The sequence below is a fragment of the Papaver somniferum genome, chromosome 9, assembly GCF_003573695.1.
Source record: "Papaver somniferum cultivar HN1 chromosome 9, ASM357369v1, whole genome shotgun sequence".
In the NCBI taxonomy this organism is placed as follows: domain Eukaryota; kingdom Viridiplantae; phylum Streptophyta; class Magnoliopsida; order Ranunculales; family Papaveraceae; genus Papaver; species Papaver somniferum.
Genome location: NC_039366.1, coordinates 103,406,638 through 103,419,165, shown reverse-complemented (window position 1 = coordinate 103,419,165; position 12,528 = coordinate 103,406,638). Strand labels below are relative to the sequence as shown.

Genomic DNA, 12,528 nt, shown 5'->3' with positions numbered 1-12,528 from the left:
ACTTTAGAACTAAACATATTGTCCACAGAATGCAAGCAAGCTTCTAGCCTTCAGCTGCAGCAAGGACAGTAGCTTTGCGCTTTCCAGACAGATTTTTAAAGGTGTGATGAGCTGCAAGCGCATTTTGTCGAGAGGAATATACAAGATAATGACAGGTGAGTGAAAACATTGTTGCTCCATCCACAAGTCTCATCGACAGGAACAGAATATAATTATGGAAAATACTCACCTTTCAGATGCTTTACCTGTCATCATAGGCACAGATGATCTTTTTGAACTGACAACTTAGCTAACACGCAACTACAAAATCCTTGGCAGTAGCTCATGTAGAAGTGGCTCCCAAATATGTCGGAGTTGGTATCTACGGTTACCTACTTACTTTATAAGTTATAGCATTGGAATAGGGGACAACTGTTTTACATATTTACATAAATCGTTTTGTCTAAGTATGAAAAACTGACTTGCTCATGAGCAGGTGAAATATGAAGCTAAGATAAACATGTTCAAGCAGGTGAAATATGAAGCTACGCAGGAACTTGGTACCCTAGACTAGAATCTGAAGAACATGATGAGTCCCCTTTACTGAACAAGCAGCTTGCAAGGTAATATACAAAAACCAGTGAGGTGAAAGGTACATAGAGACTTGTTACCCTCAATTAGACTCAGAAGAACTGGCTGTGTCCCCTAGCTGAAGAAGCTTGCTAGCTTCTCGCTTGAGGCTGTTTAAGTATGGAACTACTTTGGCCGCATGAGATCCATAATAAAGTGAAAATATTGCATCCAGACGATTTATGCTGTCCAGTGCAGAGGTATTATCACCCAAGCATTGCTGAAGAGATGCAAGTTTCACCAACTCATTTCCAATAACAATGTGGTTGGGGTTGTAAAGCTTCTCAAGGATCTGTACATTTAATAAAACATGCAACTGGGTAAGTATTAATTGATGTTAATGGGCTTCACTACTAGCCTTCAACACCTAAAATTGAGTAGATCATTCAATTGAAAGTTAAAATAGAATATCAATCAACCCAATAGAAATCAAAAGCATGTTTATAAGGCTTAATACATTCTACCGTTTCAGCATAACTCACCTTAATGGACGCTTTGCAATGCTGCACAGAAGACTGAAAATCTCCAATTGAACAAAATGCCTCCGCAAAACTGTCCTCCACCTGTGTTGATGGAAAAAACATATTGCATGCTTTCAGAAGCACAATTACTAGTAAGTTAGTAGGAATTAGTTCAGATCTTGGTTAGGATATATGGACTACACATGCGATCACAATCTCGAGCACTCTGACTGAGTGAAGATTCACTGCATTCTTCACTAAACATAAAGAAAGATCTCTAGCAGTTATCACTAGCTGTTCGATCTAAAAAATTTCATTAATCATCCATGTGGCATCTTTTCACCATCGGTTTGAATCATTTAGATGGCCCAGAAATTGTTATAATACATGGGGGTTCACCAAGGCCAATGTGTGTAAAATCTAAAAACAACGGTTAAGACAATACGGCGGAAAAACAAGTGCATCCAATCGAGCAATTCTGAGCGCAGCCAACATAGGGACAGATATCATTCTCAAATACCGAAGTCCCGTTTCCTCTCATCAATGCTTAGAACATATGACACACAGTCGATTGTTTAAAATCTTATCAAACATCCCATTGTTATCCTTAACATAAATCACTGTCAATACCAACTGTACATGTCAAGTATCAGTATAAAAGGGAATTCAGCTTTAAATTTTAGAAGACATTTTTAGACTCTCAAGATGAGATTGTAAAGGTGATGAGAAATGAGTTTCTCCTCTTCAAGCTATCATAATTGTATTTAATAGGTAGAGTTAGTTAAACTAGTTCTAGAGATCACTTGAGATGCCTCTCACAAGCTCGTAATTTTTTATTGATTGGGAGAGAATTCCAAGCGCCTTTAGAGAAGAATTTTTATCTTTGTTTCTTCTTTGTACAAACAGAAACTAGATTCAAGATTTTGTCTACTTTTAATGTGTTAAATTTATCTTTTTTCCTTGTTTTAATCAGTAAGTTCACCTTTAAGTAATTTACCATTAAACTGAGAACTCCAATTGGTATGGTGAAGTACAAGCGGCACAATCTTCTTTTCTGATGCTTACTAATTCATTGAGGAAGTCAGAAAATTTGGCATGTTAACTAATAACATTTTGGCCTAACTTGTGAATCCCGAAAAATAGAAACTGACCTGTGCAATATACTTGTTGTATGCATGCATTGTTAACCTCAGGATATCAAGAGATCCCAAAGCATCCGAAATTATACGACGATCTAACTTCCCTGTAGTCACTCTACTCTGCAACCTGTTCACAGATTCTAGTCTCAGTAACTGCCCTTGCGAGGCAAACATTGATGCTTATATAGAGAGAAAGAGAACAGTAACAATGTGTACAAGTAAATAACAATAATAATAATGTGGTTATTTTTCCCTGTTTGGTTGACCATCAGCTAACCTCAATTGACGACCCTATTCACTTTGGACTTGAGTTTATGTTTTATATTGACCTGGATAAGAGATCTATGGAGAATTCCAAGTCATATCTAAAAATGTCAATAACCTCTTCTGCTTACGGTCCACAGGTTTCTGTCACAGTATAACTTAATACTGTGAAGTCTACTTCACCTAACGGCGCCTTTTTCTTTAATGGTGCCTTCAAATAGTAGTAAGTACTACAAGAAGAGAGGAAGAGTACTAACTGGCAGGAATGTCAGAAAATTAAGCGCTACTCTTGCTGGACAATTCATATTACATGAATCTAGTGTCCACCATATTCTTGGATACATGAGAAACTACTCTACACTGTAAAAGAGATACCTGTTATGCAACCCCCTGTAATAAATCAACTAGAGAACAGTATCTAGACCATGTACCTCTTGATGTTAATCTCTGCTTGCCTAATTGCTTTTTGTGAAGATTCCAAATCACGATAGGAACGGCAATTCAAACAATACCCAAGATCTGTTTCCAGGCCATCCTTGTGTTCAAACAAGAGATGTGCCACTTCACTAACGTCGTCCCTTTTCTGCTTGTCAATCTGTAAAACATGATATAACATTACAACATGTCACATTAGTAGCAAACAAATACATCAGGTTAAACCAAACTGGTGAAGCATCTAATGAAGACACATTTTTCTTATGAAATCACTTAAGTTTAGGTATGTATCCTTTGAATTACTAATTATGGACCTTTTCTGCTACATTAGTATATTTTAATAAACCTGGGCTATGCAGGATCCGCTGCATATTGGTCCACGCCCACTTGCCCATACATTTCATTACTGGTAAATTAACCACATTGTCTTTGTAGACTCGACTTAATAGTAGGCCTGGCATGTAAAGAAATACTATAAAGCAATTTAATCTATAATGAAATGTGCAGCATACTGGAAGAGGCTGCTCCAAGCAGCTAATTGTGGAAACGTCTTGTATCCAGTTAGCTCCCTGTCTCTTGCCATTGACCATCGATCTATCTACAACAGCGCCGAAGCAGCTGGGTTTGACGCATGCCAGAGCATTGATAACAATGTCACTGAGGTTTAATTCTGAGCAACCACTGCACTGGCATCTGAATGAATACTGATCTTCTAGAACCTTTTGCCGGTCTTTAAGATCCCCCTGCCCAACCTGGAAAAGACAAGCATTGAGACCATAAAAGTTATTAACCAGTAACTCGTGATTCATATCATCGGTTTTTATAATTCTTGAACTAGTAAGACAAACATACAAATTGTTACTAGAACATATGGTGCAGATATTACTGCAATAGCCAACCAGTTCCTTCTCAAAAAACCATAAAAACAATGGGAGGTCTTACCTGTGGGCCATAAGATATCTCCAACGGGTACCCAGCCTCCACAAATTCTGTTGATCGTATTAACAGACTACGCGATAAGAAATATGCATGCACATTTGGCTGACACGAGTGGTTAAACAAACTACCAGTTGAATAAATAGCTTGACCTACTCTCACCTGATAGAAGTAACAAAACAGGAAACAAAATACTGAGCAAATTTCAACCCCTTCAAATATGAGCACAGCAGGTGCCTAAGTTCCCAACACTTCAAGGACACATCATGGAGCTGTAAGTGACACACAATTTATTTATTTTTGAAAGAACTTAATAGAAATAAAACAAACTACAGAAATATTATGAAACACCCTCAAAATCATAACCTGTGTTTCCATTTTTTTTATCCGACTTCCAAAATAGAACTAACATTCAAAGATATTAATAGCCAAATTTTCAAGAAAATATACAGAGGTTACTTCTTTAGATTGCCAAAAGCAAAAAATGATTGATAACGCTTAAAAAAAATAAAGACTTAATAAAGCTACTTATGGCCACTAAACAAGACTTTTGTGGAGTCACCTAACTGCTTTAACCATAAACATGTGAACTCTTTTTCATATGAATCACCACCAAGAACAGATTTATCACATAAATTGTTCAGCAGAAATCACCATATTCTAGCTTTTTGTGCATAGTAGAGAACAAAGTAATGCAAGACTACGAGAATTGAATGGGTAAAAGTGCACAATACCTGTTCTATTTGATTAGTTAATGTATTATCCATAGGTGAAAGACCTCCACTGTGCTTTCCTTGTTCACATGCATCCGGAGACTTCATATGAACAACTGCCATAGAGTTTACCTTGATTTGAGATATCAGTACCGCCAACTGCATTGAAAAGATGAAGTGCTCAGAATAGTGCAAGATATCAATGCATTCACGTATTTAAATGTGCATAAATCTCTGATGGAAGATGGAAAAACATAACAAAGCCATTTGGAGAATCTCAGATTAAGAAATGAAAAGAGATATGGGTTATTCATTTTGAACAAAACAACTGGCGGCGCAAATCAATGGAGGGAGACTGAACCATCTCTCTCGAAAGTTCCAACCAATGCGAAACAAATCTCTTTATTCATAGCCCAGGGATGTAAGGTCCAGTTTATCGAGTTGAGCTCCAGCCAAATCCCAAGGTATCAGTCAATCAGGTCAGACTCCACAAGTAAGGGGAGGATGATCCACACCTAAGATGCCTCTGCATCACCAAAGCTCTATCAGCATGCAAGTATCAACATGTACCCAACACAGTTGCAATATCCGTTTATTGGTTCAGTTATAGATGGAATCTATAAGTTTCAACCTAGCAGCCTGCCGAAGGGTTCATCTTGAACTTCACCATCTTATGGTGAGGATAAGACGTGCTACCAACTAAATTGAGCAATCAGAAAAACTCTGGGGGTATCCCCATGTCAGTTCTCTCATTGTACATCATATTGTTGGCCACCTTCTTAACTCCGCACCACTTGTATTCCATGTGAACATAAATGTCTAATCTCACATTCATTAAGGCATTACGGTATAATTTGGAATTACAAGAAGGTTCATCACATTTGCCCAGATATGAATAACGAACCTGCACATATAATTGACAAATAAAAACTACAGCAGATACAGTTAAAAGTTATCATACTACGGTTAGACCTATTTAAATCATTTAGTAAAATATCAGAAAAATCCTTCTAAAAAAACCGCCAGAACATCAGCATGTGTTTTATTAGTTTCATATACTTTGGTGAAATTGAAAGTAAATAAATAACATAAAAAACAAATGCCTTTACACAAAATTGAGCTGCATGTATACCTGCGACAACCCACTCAGTGAAACTTCATCTGCATAAGATAGCTGAAGACAGTAAGTGAGAACAATAGCATATATATGTATCTCCAACTTGGTTTCTGGAGTCATGCATCCATAGTTATGACAAAGCTCCTACGAAAAATGAAACAAATGAGCAATTAGTGAACACAATCCTTTCTCAAGGCAAGAACGAAGAAAAGAACAAAACTCACAAAGCAACAAGTAATCAGTGAAAATACCAAAGCTTTGGGTGAATCCACATCCCCCTTGGAGTACTTCTTCGCCTCTATTTTTTTTACTAGAACTCGACCTGCCAAAACTATCTCAGCAGGTAACACTGCTGGCCAATGTACACCGCCACATTCATGTCTGTGTTCAGCCACCCAGGTAGGATTTGAATCAGCAACAGGGTGTCCAGAGTTGTTCTCCAATGAGATCCTCTCAACATATCGCTTAAGATCAGTTGATACATTTCCTAAAGCAGGAATAACGTTTAGATCAATCCCAGGCTTTTGACCAATTGCTTGCTCTTGGCAATACTGAGAACAGTATAGTGTCATTGAACACGATGAACAGGGAACAGTATCTGCTGGAAGTTCATTCAAGCAGAAATGGCAATGAGTTTTCCTGCAAGCTTTCGTTATAATCTGCAAGTGGTTGATACATTGTCAGAGTGTCAGCAATAACACCTAGATCATGTAAGGAGACAATATTAGTTGCCTTGAAGAAAAAAGCCAAAATAATTAAACAAGGATCATCCATACCACAGCATAAGGTTCCTCAAAGTGAATCAATGAGGCCTGAGAAACGTCAACTGTTGAAACAATACCCCTTCCCTTGGTTGATGTTGAAACACATTTTAGTTTCGTCTGGAATCGCTCTACTATCATATCAACAATTATAATTCAAACTTTAGGGCGAGGCAAAAGAAAAAAAAAATGCTTGGCTATGATGCAGCCGTATTATGTGAACCACCTGCTGTCACATCATACAGCTAAGTAGGAGTTAACATAAATCATAGACAATGAGTCCGATTTCAAAGATACATAGTACCTTAACAGAAACTGGGGTCACCCAATAGGAGCTTTTTCTAGAATTCATGATAAAGATAAGAAAATTGCTTCTCTTAAAAAGTGATAATGGTACAGATTACTGACCAATGGAGCTACAATTCATATTGCTGGCCTTCTTAGGTGAGTTCTTTACTCTGCGACTTTGTTTTTTAATTATCTCAAGTTCCTCTTTTATTTTACTGTTTCCACCCGAGGAAAGTTCCATGTTCATAGCAATATCTAGATCCTGGATTGCATCCTCGTAGTTTCCCATAGAAGCATTTGCCATCCCTCTCCTATACCATGCCTGCAGCGATGACATATAGTTTTAGGAAACGTAAACTCAACCTCTCGCATTTAAGTTAGACTACGGAAAAACAAAACGCAATTCAGAGCTGGAAGATGCATTTAACTATGAGGTTTTTAACCATATTGCAAACCTTATAAGCAAAAAATTCGATTGAGAAAAAACGTGCAGCATATCTGTTTTAATGGTTGATATTTATTCATGTATGTTATCTTTTCCAAGTGGTGATTCCAACAAATAAAGTTTAAGCAATTCATGCAGCATTATCTTACATTCAGAAAGAACAACCTTACCTTTGTGTAGGAAGGAAGACGTACAACAGCTCGATTGCAATCTCGTACACTCTCAACTGTAAGGCCCATTTTCTAGATAAAAGAACATGAAGGTGGTGAGATAACTATAAACAACTGGAAAGACCATAAACAGTTGACTGACATAAAAAAGCATGAGCCTAACTCACATGCAGTGTAGAAGCTCGATTAACATACAAGGTCGGAACCAAGTTCTTGTCCGTTTCATCACCTTTATCCATCGGAGCAGACCGCAATGCCTACTTGTTGCAGAGAAAGGTGTTATCAGGTGTCTCCGTAACAGTGTTGAGGAAGGAAAGACCTACTAGTTAGATTTTAAGAGCTCACAGGTATTGAGTAAATCCAGAGTAAGATTATATTTGCCTTGATTTGAACCCAGAGTTGCTGAGTAAATCCAGAGTAAGATTATATTTGCCTCGACTTGAACCCAGAGTTGCATAATTTACAGACATGCAATTCCAGAATTGTATAGAGTGTTCTTATACAATCACACTAGTACACAACTATAGTGCGTCCTATCTTTTATGGTTTGATCTAACCCGTCCTGCAGTGTTCCCGACAAACTAGCTAGGCAGTAGACATATACAGTTTTTAAGAACTAGAACATTATTACATGGGTGTTTGCATAAATTCCAAATGACAATACTACCATCAATAGTTTTCTAACTGCCAGCCCTTAACATCACCTGAACAAGAAAGTGTCTGGGATACATAGTTAATTAATATATGAAAGCATTGTGGGGAATGTCAAACTGGTCATAGAAAGTAAGTTGGTAAGTCTAAAATCATTCTAAAATCAGGTTCTTCAATTTCCTACAAAATACTTAGAAAATCAAGAATGAAACAAAAAGAACCAATGTGCAATAGTTTCTTTCTGGCATTTTGTCAAACAGTCATAGGTGTTTACTAATTTTAAGAGAGATAGACCTGAGAGTAAAAACTTAAGGCTTTTGCATAATCTCCAGAAGCAAAACACTCATTCCCTTTCTTTTTAAAATCCAAAGCAGCTCCAGCGTCCTTACGACATAGACCCAGTTCCGGATCCGTTAGTTCTCGAACAACCTACCATAACAAAACAGAAGATCACAGTCATTATGGTTTCTTCAAAACAACTGGTGACAAGGAAGAGAGAGGGAGAGGAAAGAGTAGAGTGTGATGCAAGTACATCGTGAAACAACTGTAGAGAGAGGAAAAAATCAAGAAGTGAAGAACATGTAGAAGGAAGGTCATCAGCAGTGCTTTCAGAGATCATTCGCATTATGTTACTCGGTACCACAGATTTCAATTTCTCCATCCTCCTCCTCCTCCTCCTCCTCCTCCTCCTCCTTCTTCTTCTTCGGAATCCTTTCTTATTAGGACTCAGACGGGAGAGTAAAATAGCCTAGTTTAACTGGGGGCCATAACTTCCGATTGGGGCCATAAAAGTAAAGTAAAATTCATTTGGATAATTCTTTCAACTCCAATAAAATGCAACTGGATCTAGTACAGAACGTATATATATATGAATAGAACTTATAACAGGGTCTCGAAAAACAAATAATTTATGTTGGGCCTGTATCCTTCTTTTAGGTTCACTAGGGTTCTTATTGGTTGGAACTTCTAGTTATTTTGGTAGGAATCTGATATCCTTATTCCCGTCTCAGGAAATCCTCTTTTTTCCACAAGGCATCTTTATGTCTTTCTATGGGATCGCGGGTCTGTTCATTAGCTCCTATTTATGGTGCACAATTTCGTGGAATGTAGGTAGTGGTTATGACCGATTTGATCGAAAAGAAGGAATAGTGTGTATTTTTCGTTGGGGATTTCCTGGAATAAATCGTCGTATCTTCCTTCGATTCCTTATGAGAGATGTCCAGTCGATTAGAATCGAAATTAAAGAGGGTCTTTTTCCTCGTCGTGTCCTTTATATGGAAATCAGAGGTCAGAGAGCCATTCCCTTGACTCGTATTGATGAGAATCTGACTCCACGAGAAATTGAACAAAAAGCGGCGGAATTGGCCTATTTCTTGCGCGTACCAATTGAAGTATTTTGAAATGAACTGCGAAGAATTAATGTTTTGTTAGCATGGGGGGAAGGAACAGAACTAAGGAATCTTCATTTTATAGAACTCATGCTTCATAGAAATTTTCGATCGGATAGAGTCGACGAAAGAGGTGGTTTCCTTAGTAATTTACATATTTAAAATGCCACAAAAGAAAACATTCACTACCCTCACATATCTTGCATCTATTTTATTTTTACCCTGGTGGGTTTCTCTCTCATTTAATAAAAATCTGGAATCCTGGGTTACAAATTGGTGGAATACTAGGCAACCCGAAATGTTTTTGAATGATATTAAAGAAAAGAATCTTCTAGAAAAATTCATAGAATTAGAAGAACTTTTCTTTTTGGACGAAATTATAAAGGAGTACCCGGAGACACATATACAAAAGCTCGGTATAGAAATCCACAAAGAAACGATACAATTGGTCAAGATGCACAATGAAGGTCATATTCATAGCATTTTGCACTTCTCGACAAATATAATCTGTTTCGCTATTCTAAGTGGTTATTCTATTCTAGGTAATGAAGAACTTCTTGTTCTTAATTCTTGGGTGAAAGAATTCTTCTATAACTTAAGTGACACAATAAAAGCTTTTTATATTCTTTTATTAACTGATTTATGTATCGGATTCCATTCGCCTCATGGTTGGGAACTAATGATTGGCTCTATCTCCAAGGATTTTGGATTTTATCATAATGATCAAATTATATCTGGTCTTGTTTCCACTTTCCCAGTCATTCTAGATACACTTTTAAAATATTGGATTTTCCGTTATTTAAATCGCGTATCTCCGTCACTTGTAGTGATTTATCATTCAATGAATGACTAAAGACTGATTCACTGATATTAATCAAATCATAATTTTTTTACTTTGTTTGTACATACACAAACAAAGCATTCGAAATCTTACTCACCTTTTATATTTATACCCATCCCAGAGACTCTTCATGTATTCCATTCCAGTAAAATTCTTCCATTACAATAGCAGAATCGTGGATAGGGAACTATTTGATTAAATTGGCCATAACTTCCAATTGGGGGCCATGGAATTTTGTTTGCCCCCCAAAATTTTCAGGGGTGTAAATATCGCAATATGAATATACTATTTTACCCTTCACTAATTGAAAATCAGTTTCACTAATTAACTACCTAATTAAATCAAAGAGAAAATCAGTTTCTCTTTTATCTTCATCTTCCTCTCCTCCCTTTCTCTTCTCCACCTCCACCGAGGAAAATTCTTCGAACCGATTCATCGCGTAATCGTCGATGATAAAACTTTAATCGACGATTAACTTCTTCTACAAATATGGCTAAAACAAAGCAAACCGCTCGCAAAGCACTTCAAATTCCTAATCTTGTAGATGCGGTGAATGCAAAGGTGTACGTGCGAAGAGCTCCTGAAGCAAGCAAATCGAAACCCAAAAAGGGAATGGCTCCAATTAGAGGGTACGTGAACTTAAACCCACCTCATATTCGATGTTTTGGTTGTTTTTTGATTGTGTAATCGAGATTGGTAACTGAAAAATAGAAGTTACAGAGTGAGAGTCGTTAGCATCGAAGAAATAATACCCTAACGACTCTTACATTGCATGCTTTTTCTATGAAAAATCGTTAACCTGTTAGTGTAAATATGACGACCCTTGTTCTGCTACTTCGACCTTTTGTGCCCTAGAATAGAGTCGTCGCCATATTAGGTTGAAGATGACGACTGTAGTTTGACGACCCCAAATTAGTGCGTAACGACTCTGGGTTGAACTTGAACTGCCTTCTGTTGGAGAAAACGATAGAGTCGTCAGTAGTATATAATCCCTAGACTAGAGTCGTTAGTAATCTATAATCCCTAGAGTCGTCATCTCTTTTAAAGGGTCGGCAGTTACTTGTTTGACGACCCAAGTTTAATCTTTAACGACCCTTTAAGGACCAAAATCATCCTCATTGTCCAATTTTTGCAAAGAGTCGTTACCTTATAAATTAGAGTCGTTACTTTGTAATGAAGAGTCGTTATTTTGTTAGAGCATATCATTGACGACTCTTTAACTGATAGAGATAAAGTTGATGTCTTATAAAAAAAAAATCGTATTTGGAATGTAGTGACAAGAAAACGAAAGACAAGGTTGAAATCACGATAACTCCTCCTTCGAAACCTCCCCGCAACGATAAATACTTACTTGCCGGTCCATTGCGCGGAAGAAGGCCGAGTGAGGTATCATTTTCTATCACCGAACCAAGAGACAAAGGTAATGAGTTGTCTGATTCGTCAGAATCAGACACTCCTGTTGTTTCAGCTAACACTAGTGCTGAAGAAGAAGAGCAAGTAGAGGAGAAACAGGGTGTAGAACATGAGATACAAGAAGAAGAAGAGGAACAAGAAGAAGAGCAAGAAGAGGAGGAAGAGGGTGAAGGTAATGGTAGTGGTGATGATGAGGATGATGGTAATGAGGAGGAACAACATAAAGGTAATAATGGCGGTGATGACAATGATGATGAGGAGGAAGAGAATGAAGGTAATGATGATGAAAAGTATGAAGGTGGTGATGATGGTAAAACCACTGTTGAGGATGAGGAAGAGAATGCAAAGGAGAAAAAGCCGGTAAAGAGGGTTAGGAAGGATGGAACAGATATTGCACCTAGTGCGAGACACGTTCCCGCTACTCATTTGATGTTGCCTCCTCTTCGAGGTGGTAAACTTAGAGGAGAACCTAGAGGTGGGGCAAAGTTCTATTTGGATATCCTGGATCATGGGCTCATTGCATTAGTGAGACAATCGTAAGAATCCCAATCTACAAAACATAAACAAACACGTATTGCGCGGAAGAAGGCCGAGTGAGGTATCATTGATTAGTTGGTGTTAACTTGTTATGTTTTGTTTTTTAAATACGTGTTTGTTTATGTTTTGTAGGATCATAAAGATGCCGCACGTCTTTTCCGGCACCAATCTTCTTTCAAGAAAATGGAGTTGTGGCCGCTAGAAGGTGAATGTGCAAGAGTTAGAGATTTGGTTGAAAACTTAGGTTTGTACAATGCCGTTCTGAACTCTGTGATTGTGTATGACAAGGTCGCAGTATCTAGTTTATGTGAAAGGTATCACGCTGAAGTCGGCACATTCCAACTTCCTTTTGGTGAGATG

The 12,528-nt window shown here is 37.7% G+C and overlaps 1 protein-coding gene across 2 annotated transcripts; it reads right to left on the bottom strand.

Moving 5' to 3' along the window:
* Positions 1–362: 362 nt before the first annotated feature.
* On the bottom strand, positions 363–8,687 carry LOC113311118 (SET and MYND domain-containing protein 4-like). 2 transcript variants are annotated; one of them, XM_026559964.1, is made up of 15 exons: positions 8,522–8,687; positions 8,284–8,418; positions 7,506–7,595; positions 7,339–7,410; positions 6,844–7,045; positions 6,451–6,569; positions 5,926–6,333; positions 5,690–5,818; positions 4,579–4,716; positions 3,851–4,006; positions 3,421–3,660; positions 2,905–3,068; positions 2,222–2,336; positions 1,092–1,172; positions 363–901 (listed from the first exon to the last, which is right to left on the bottom strand). In XM_026559964.1, exons 1-15 carry the CDS (start codon positions 8,648–8,650, stop codon positions 653–655), a joined length of 2,427 nt encoding a protein of 808 aa, XP_026415749.1. In that variant the 5' UTR covers positions 8,651–8,687; the 3' UTR covers positions 363–652. The 2 variants fall into 2 exon arrangements, with proteins under 2 accessions (XP_026415749.1, XP_026415750.1); XM_026559965.1 differs by having other exon boundaries at positions 6,451–6,566.
* Positions 8,688–12,528: the final 3,841 nt, after the last annotated feature.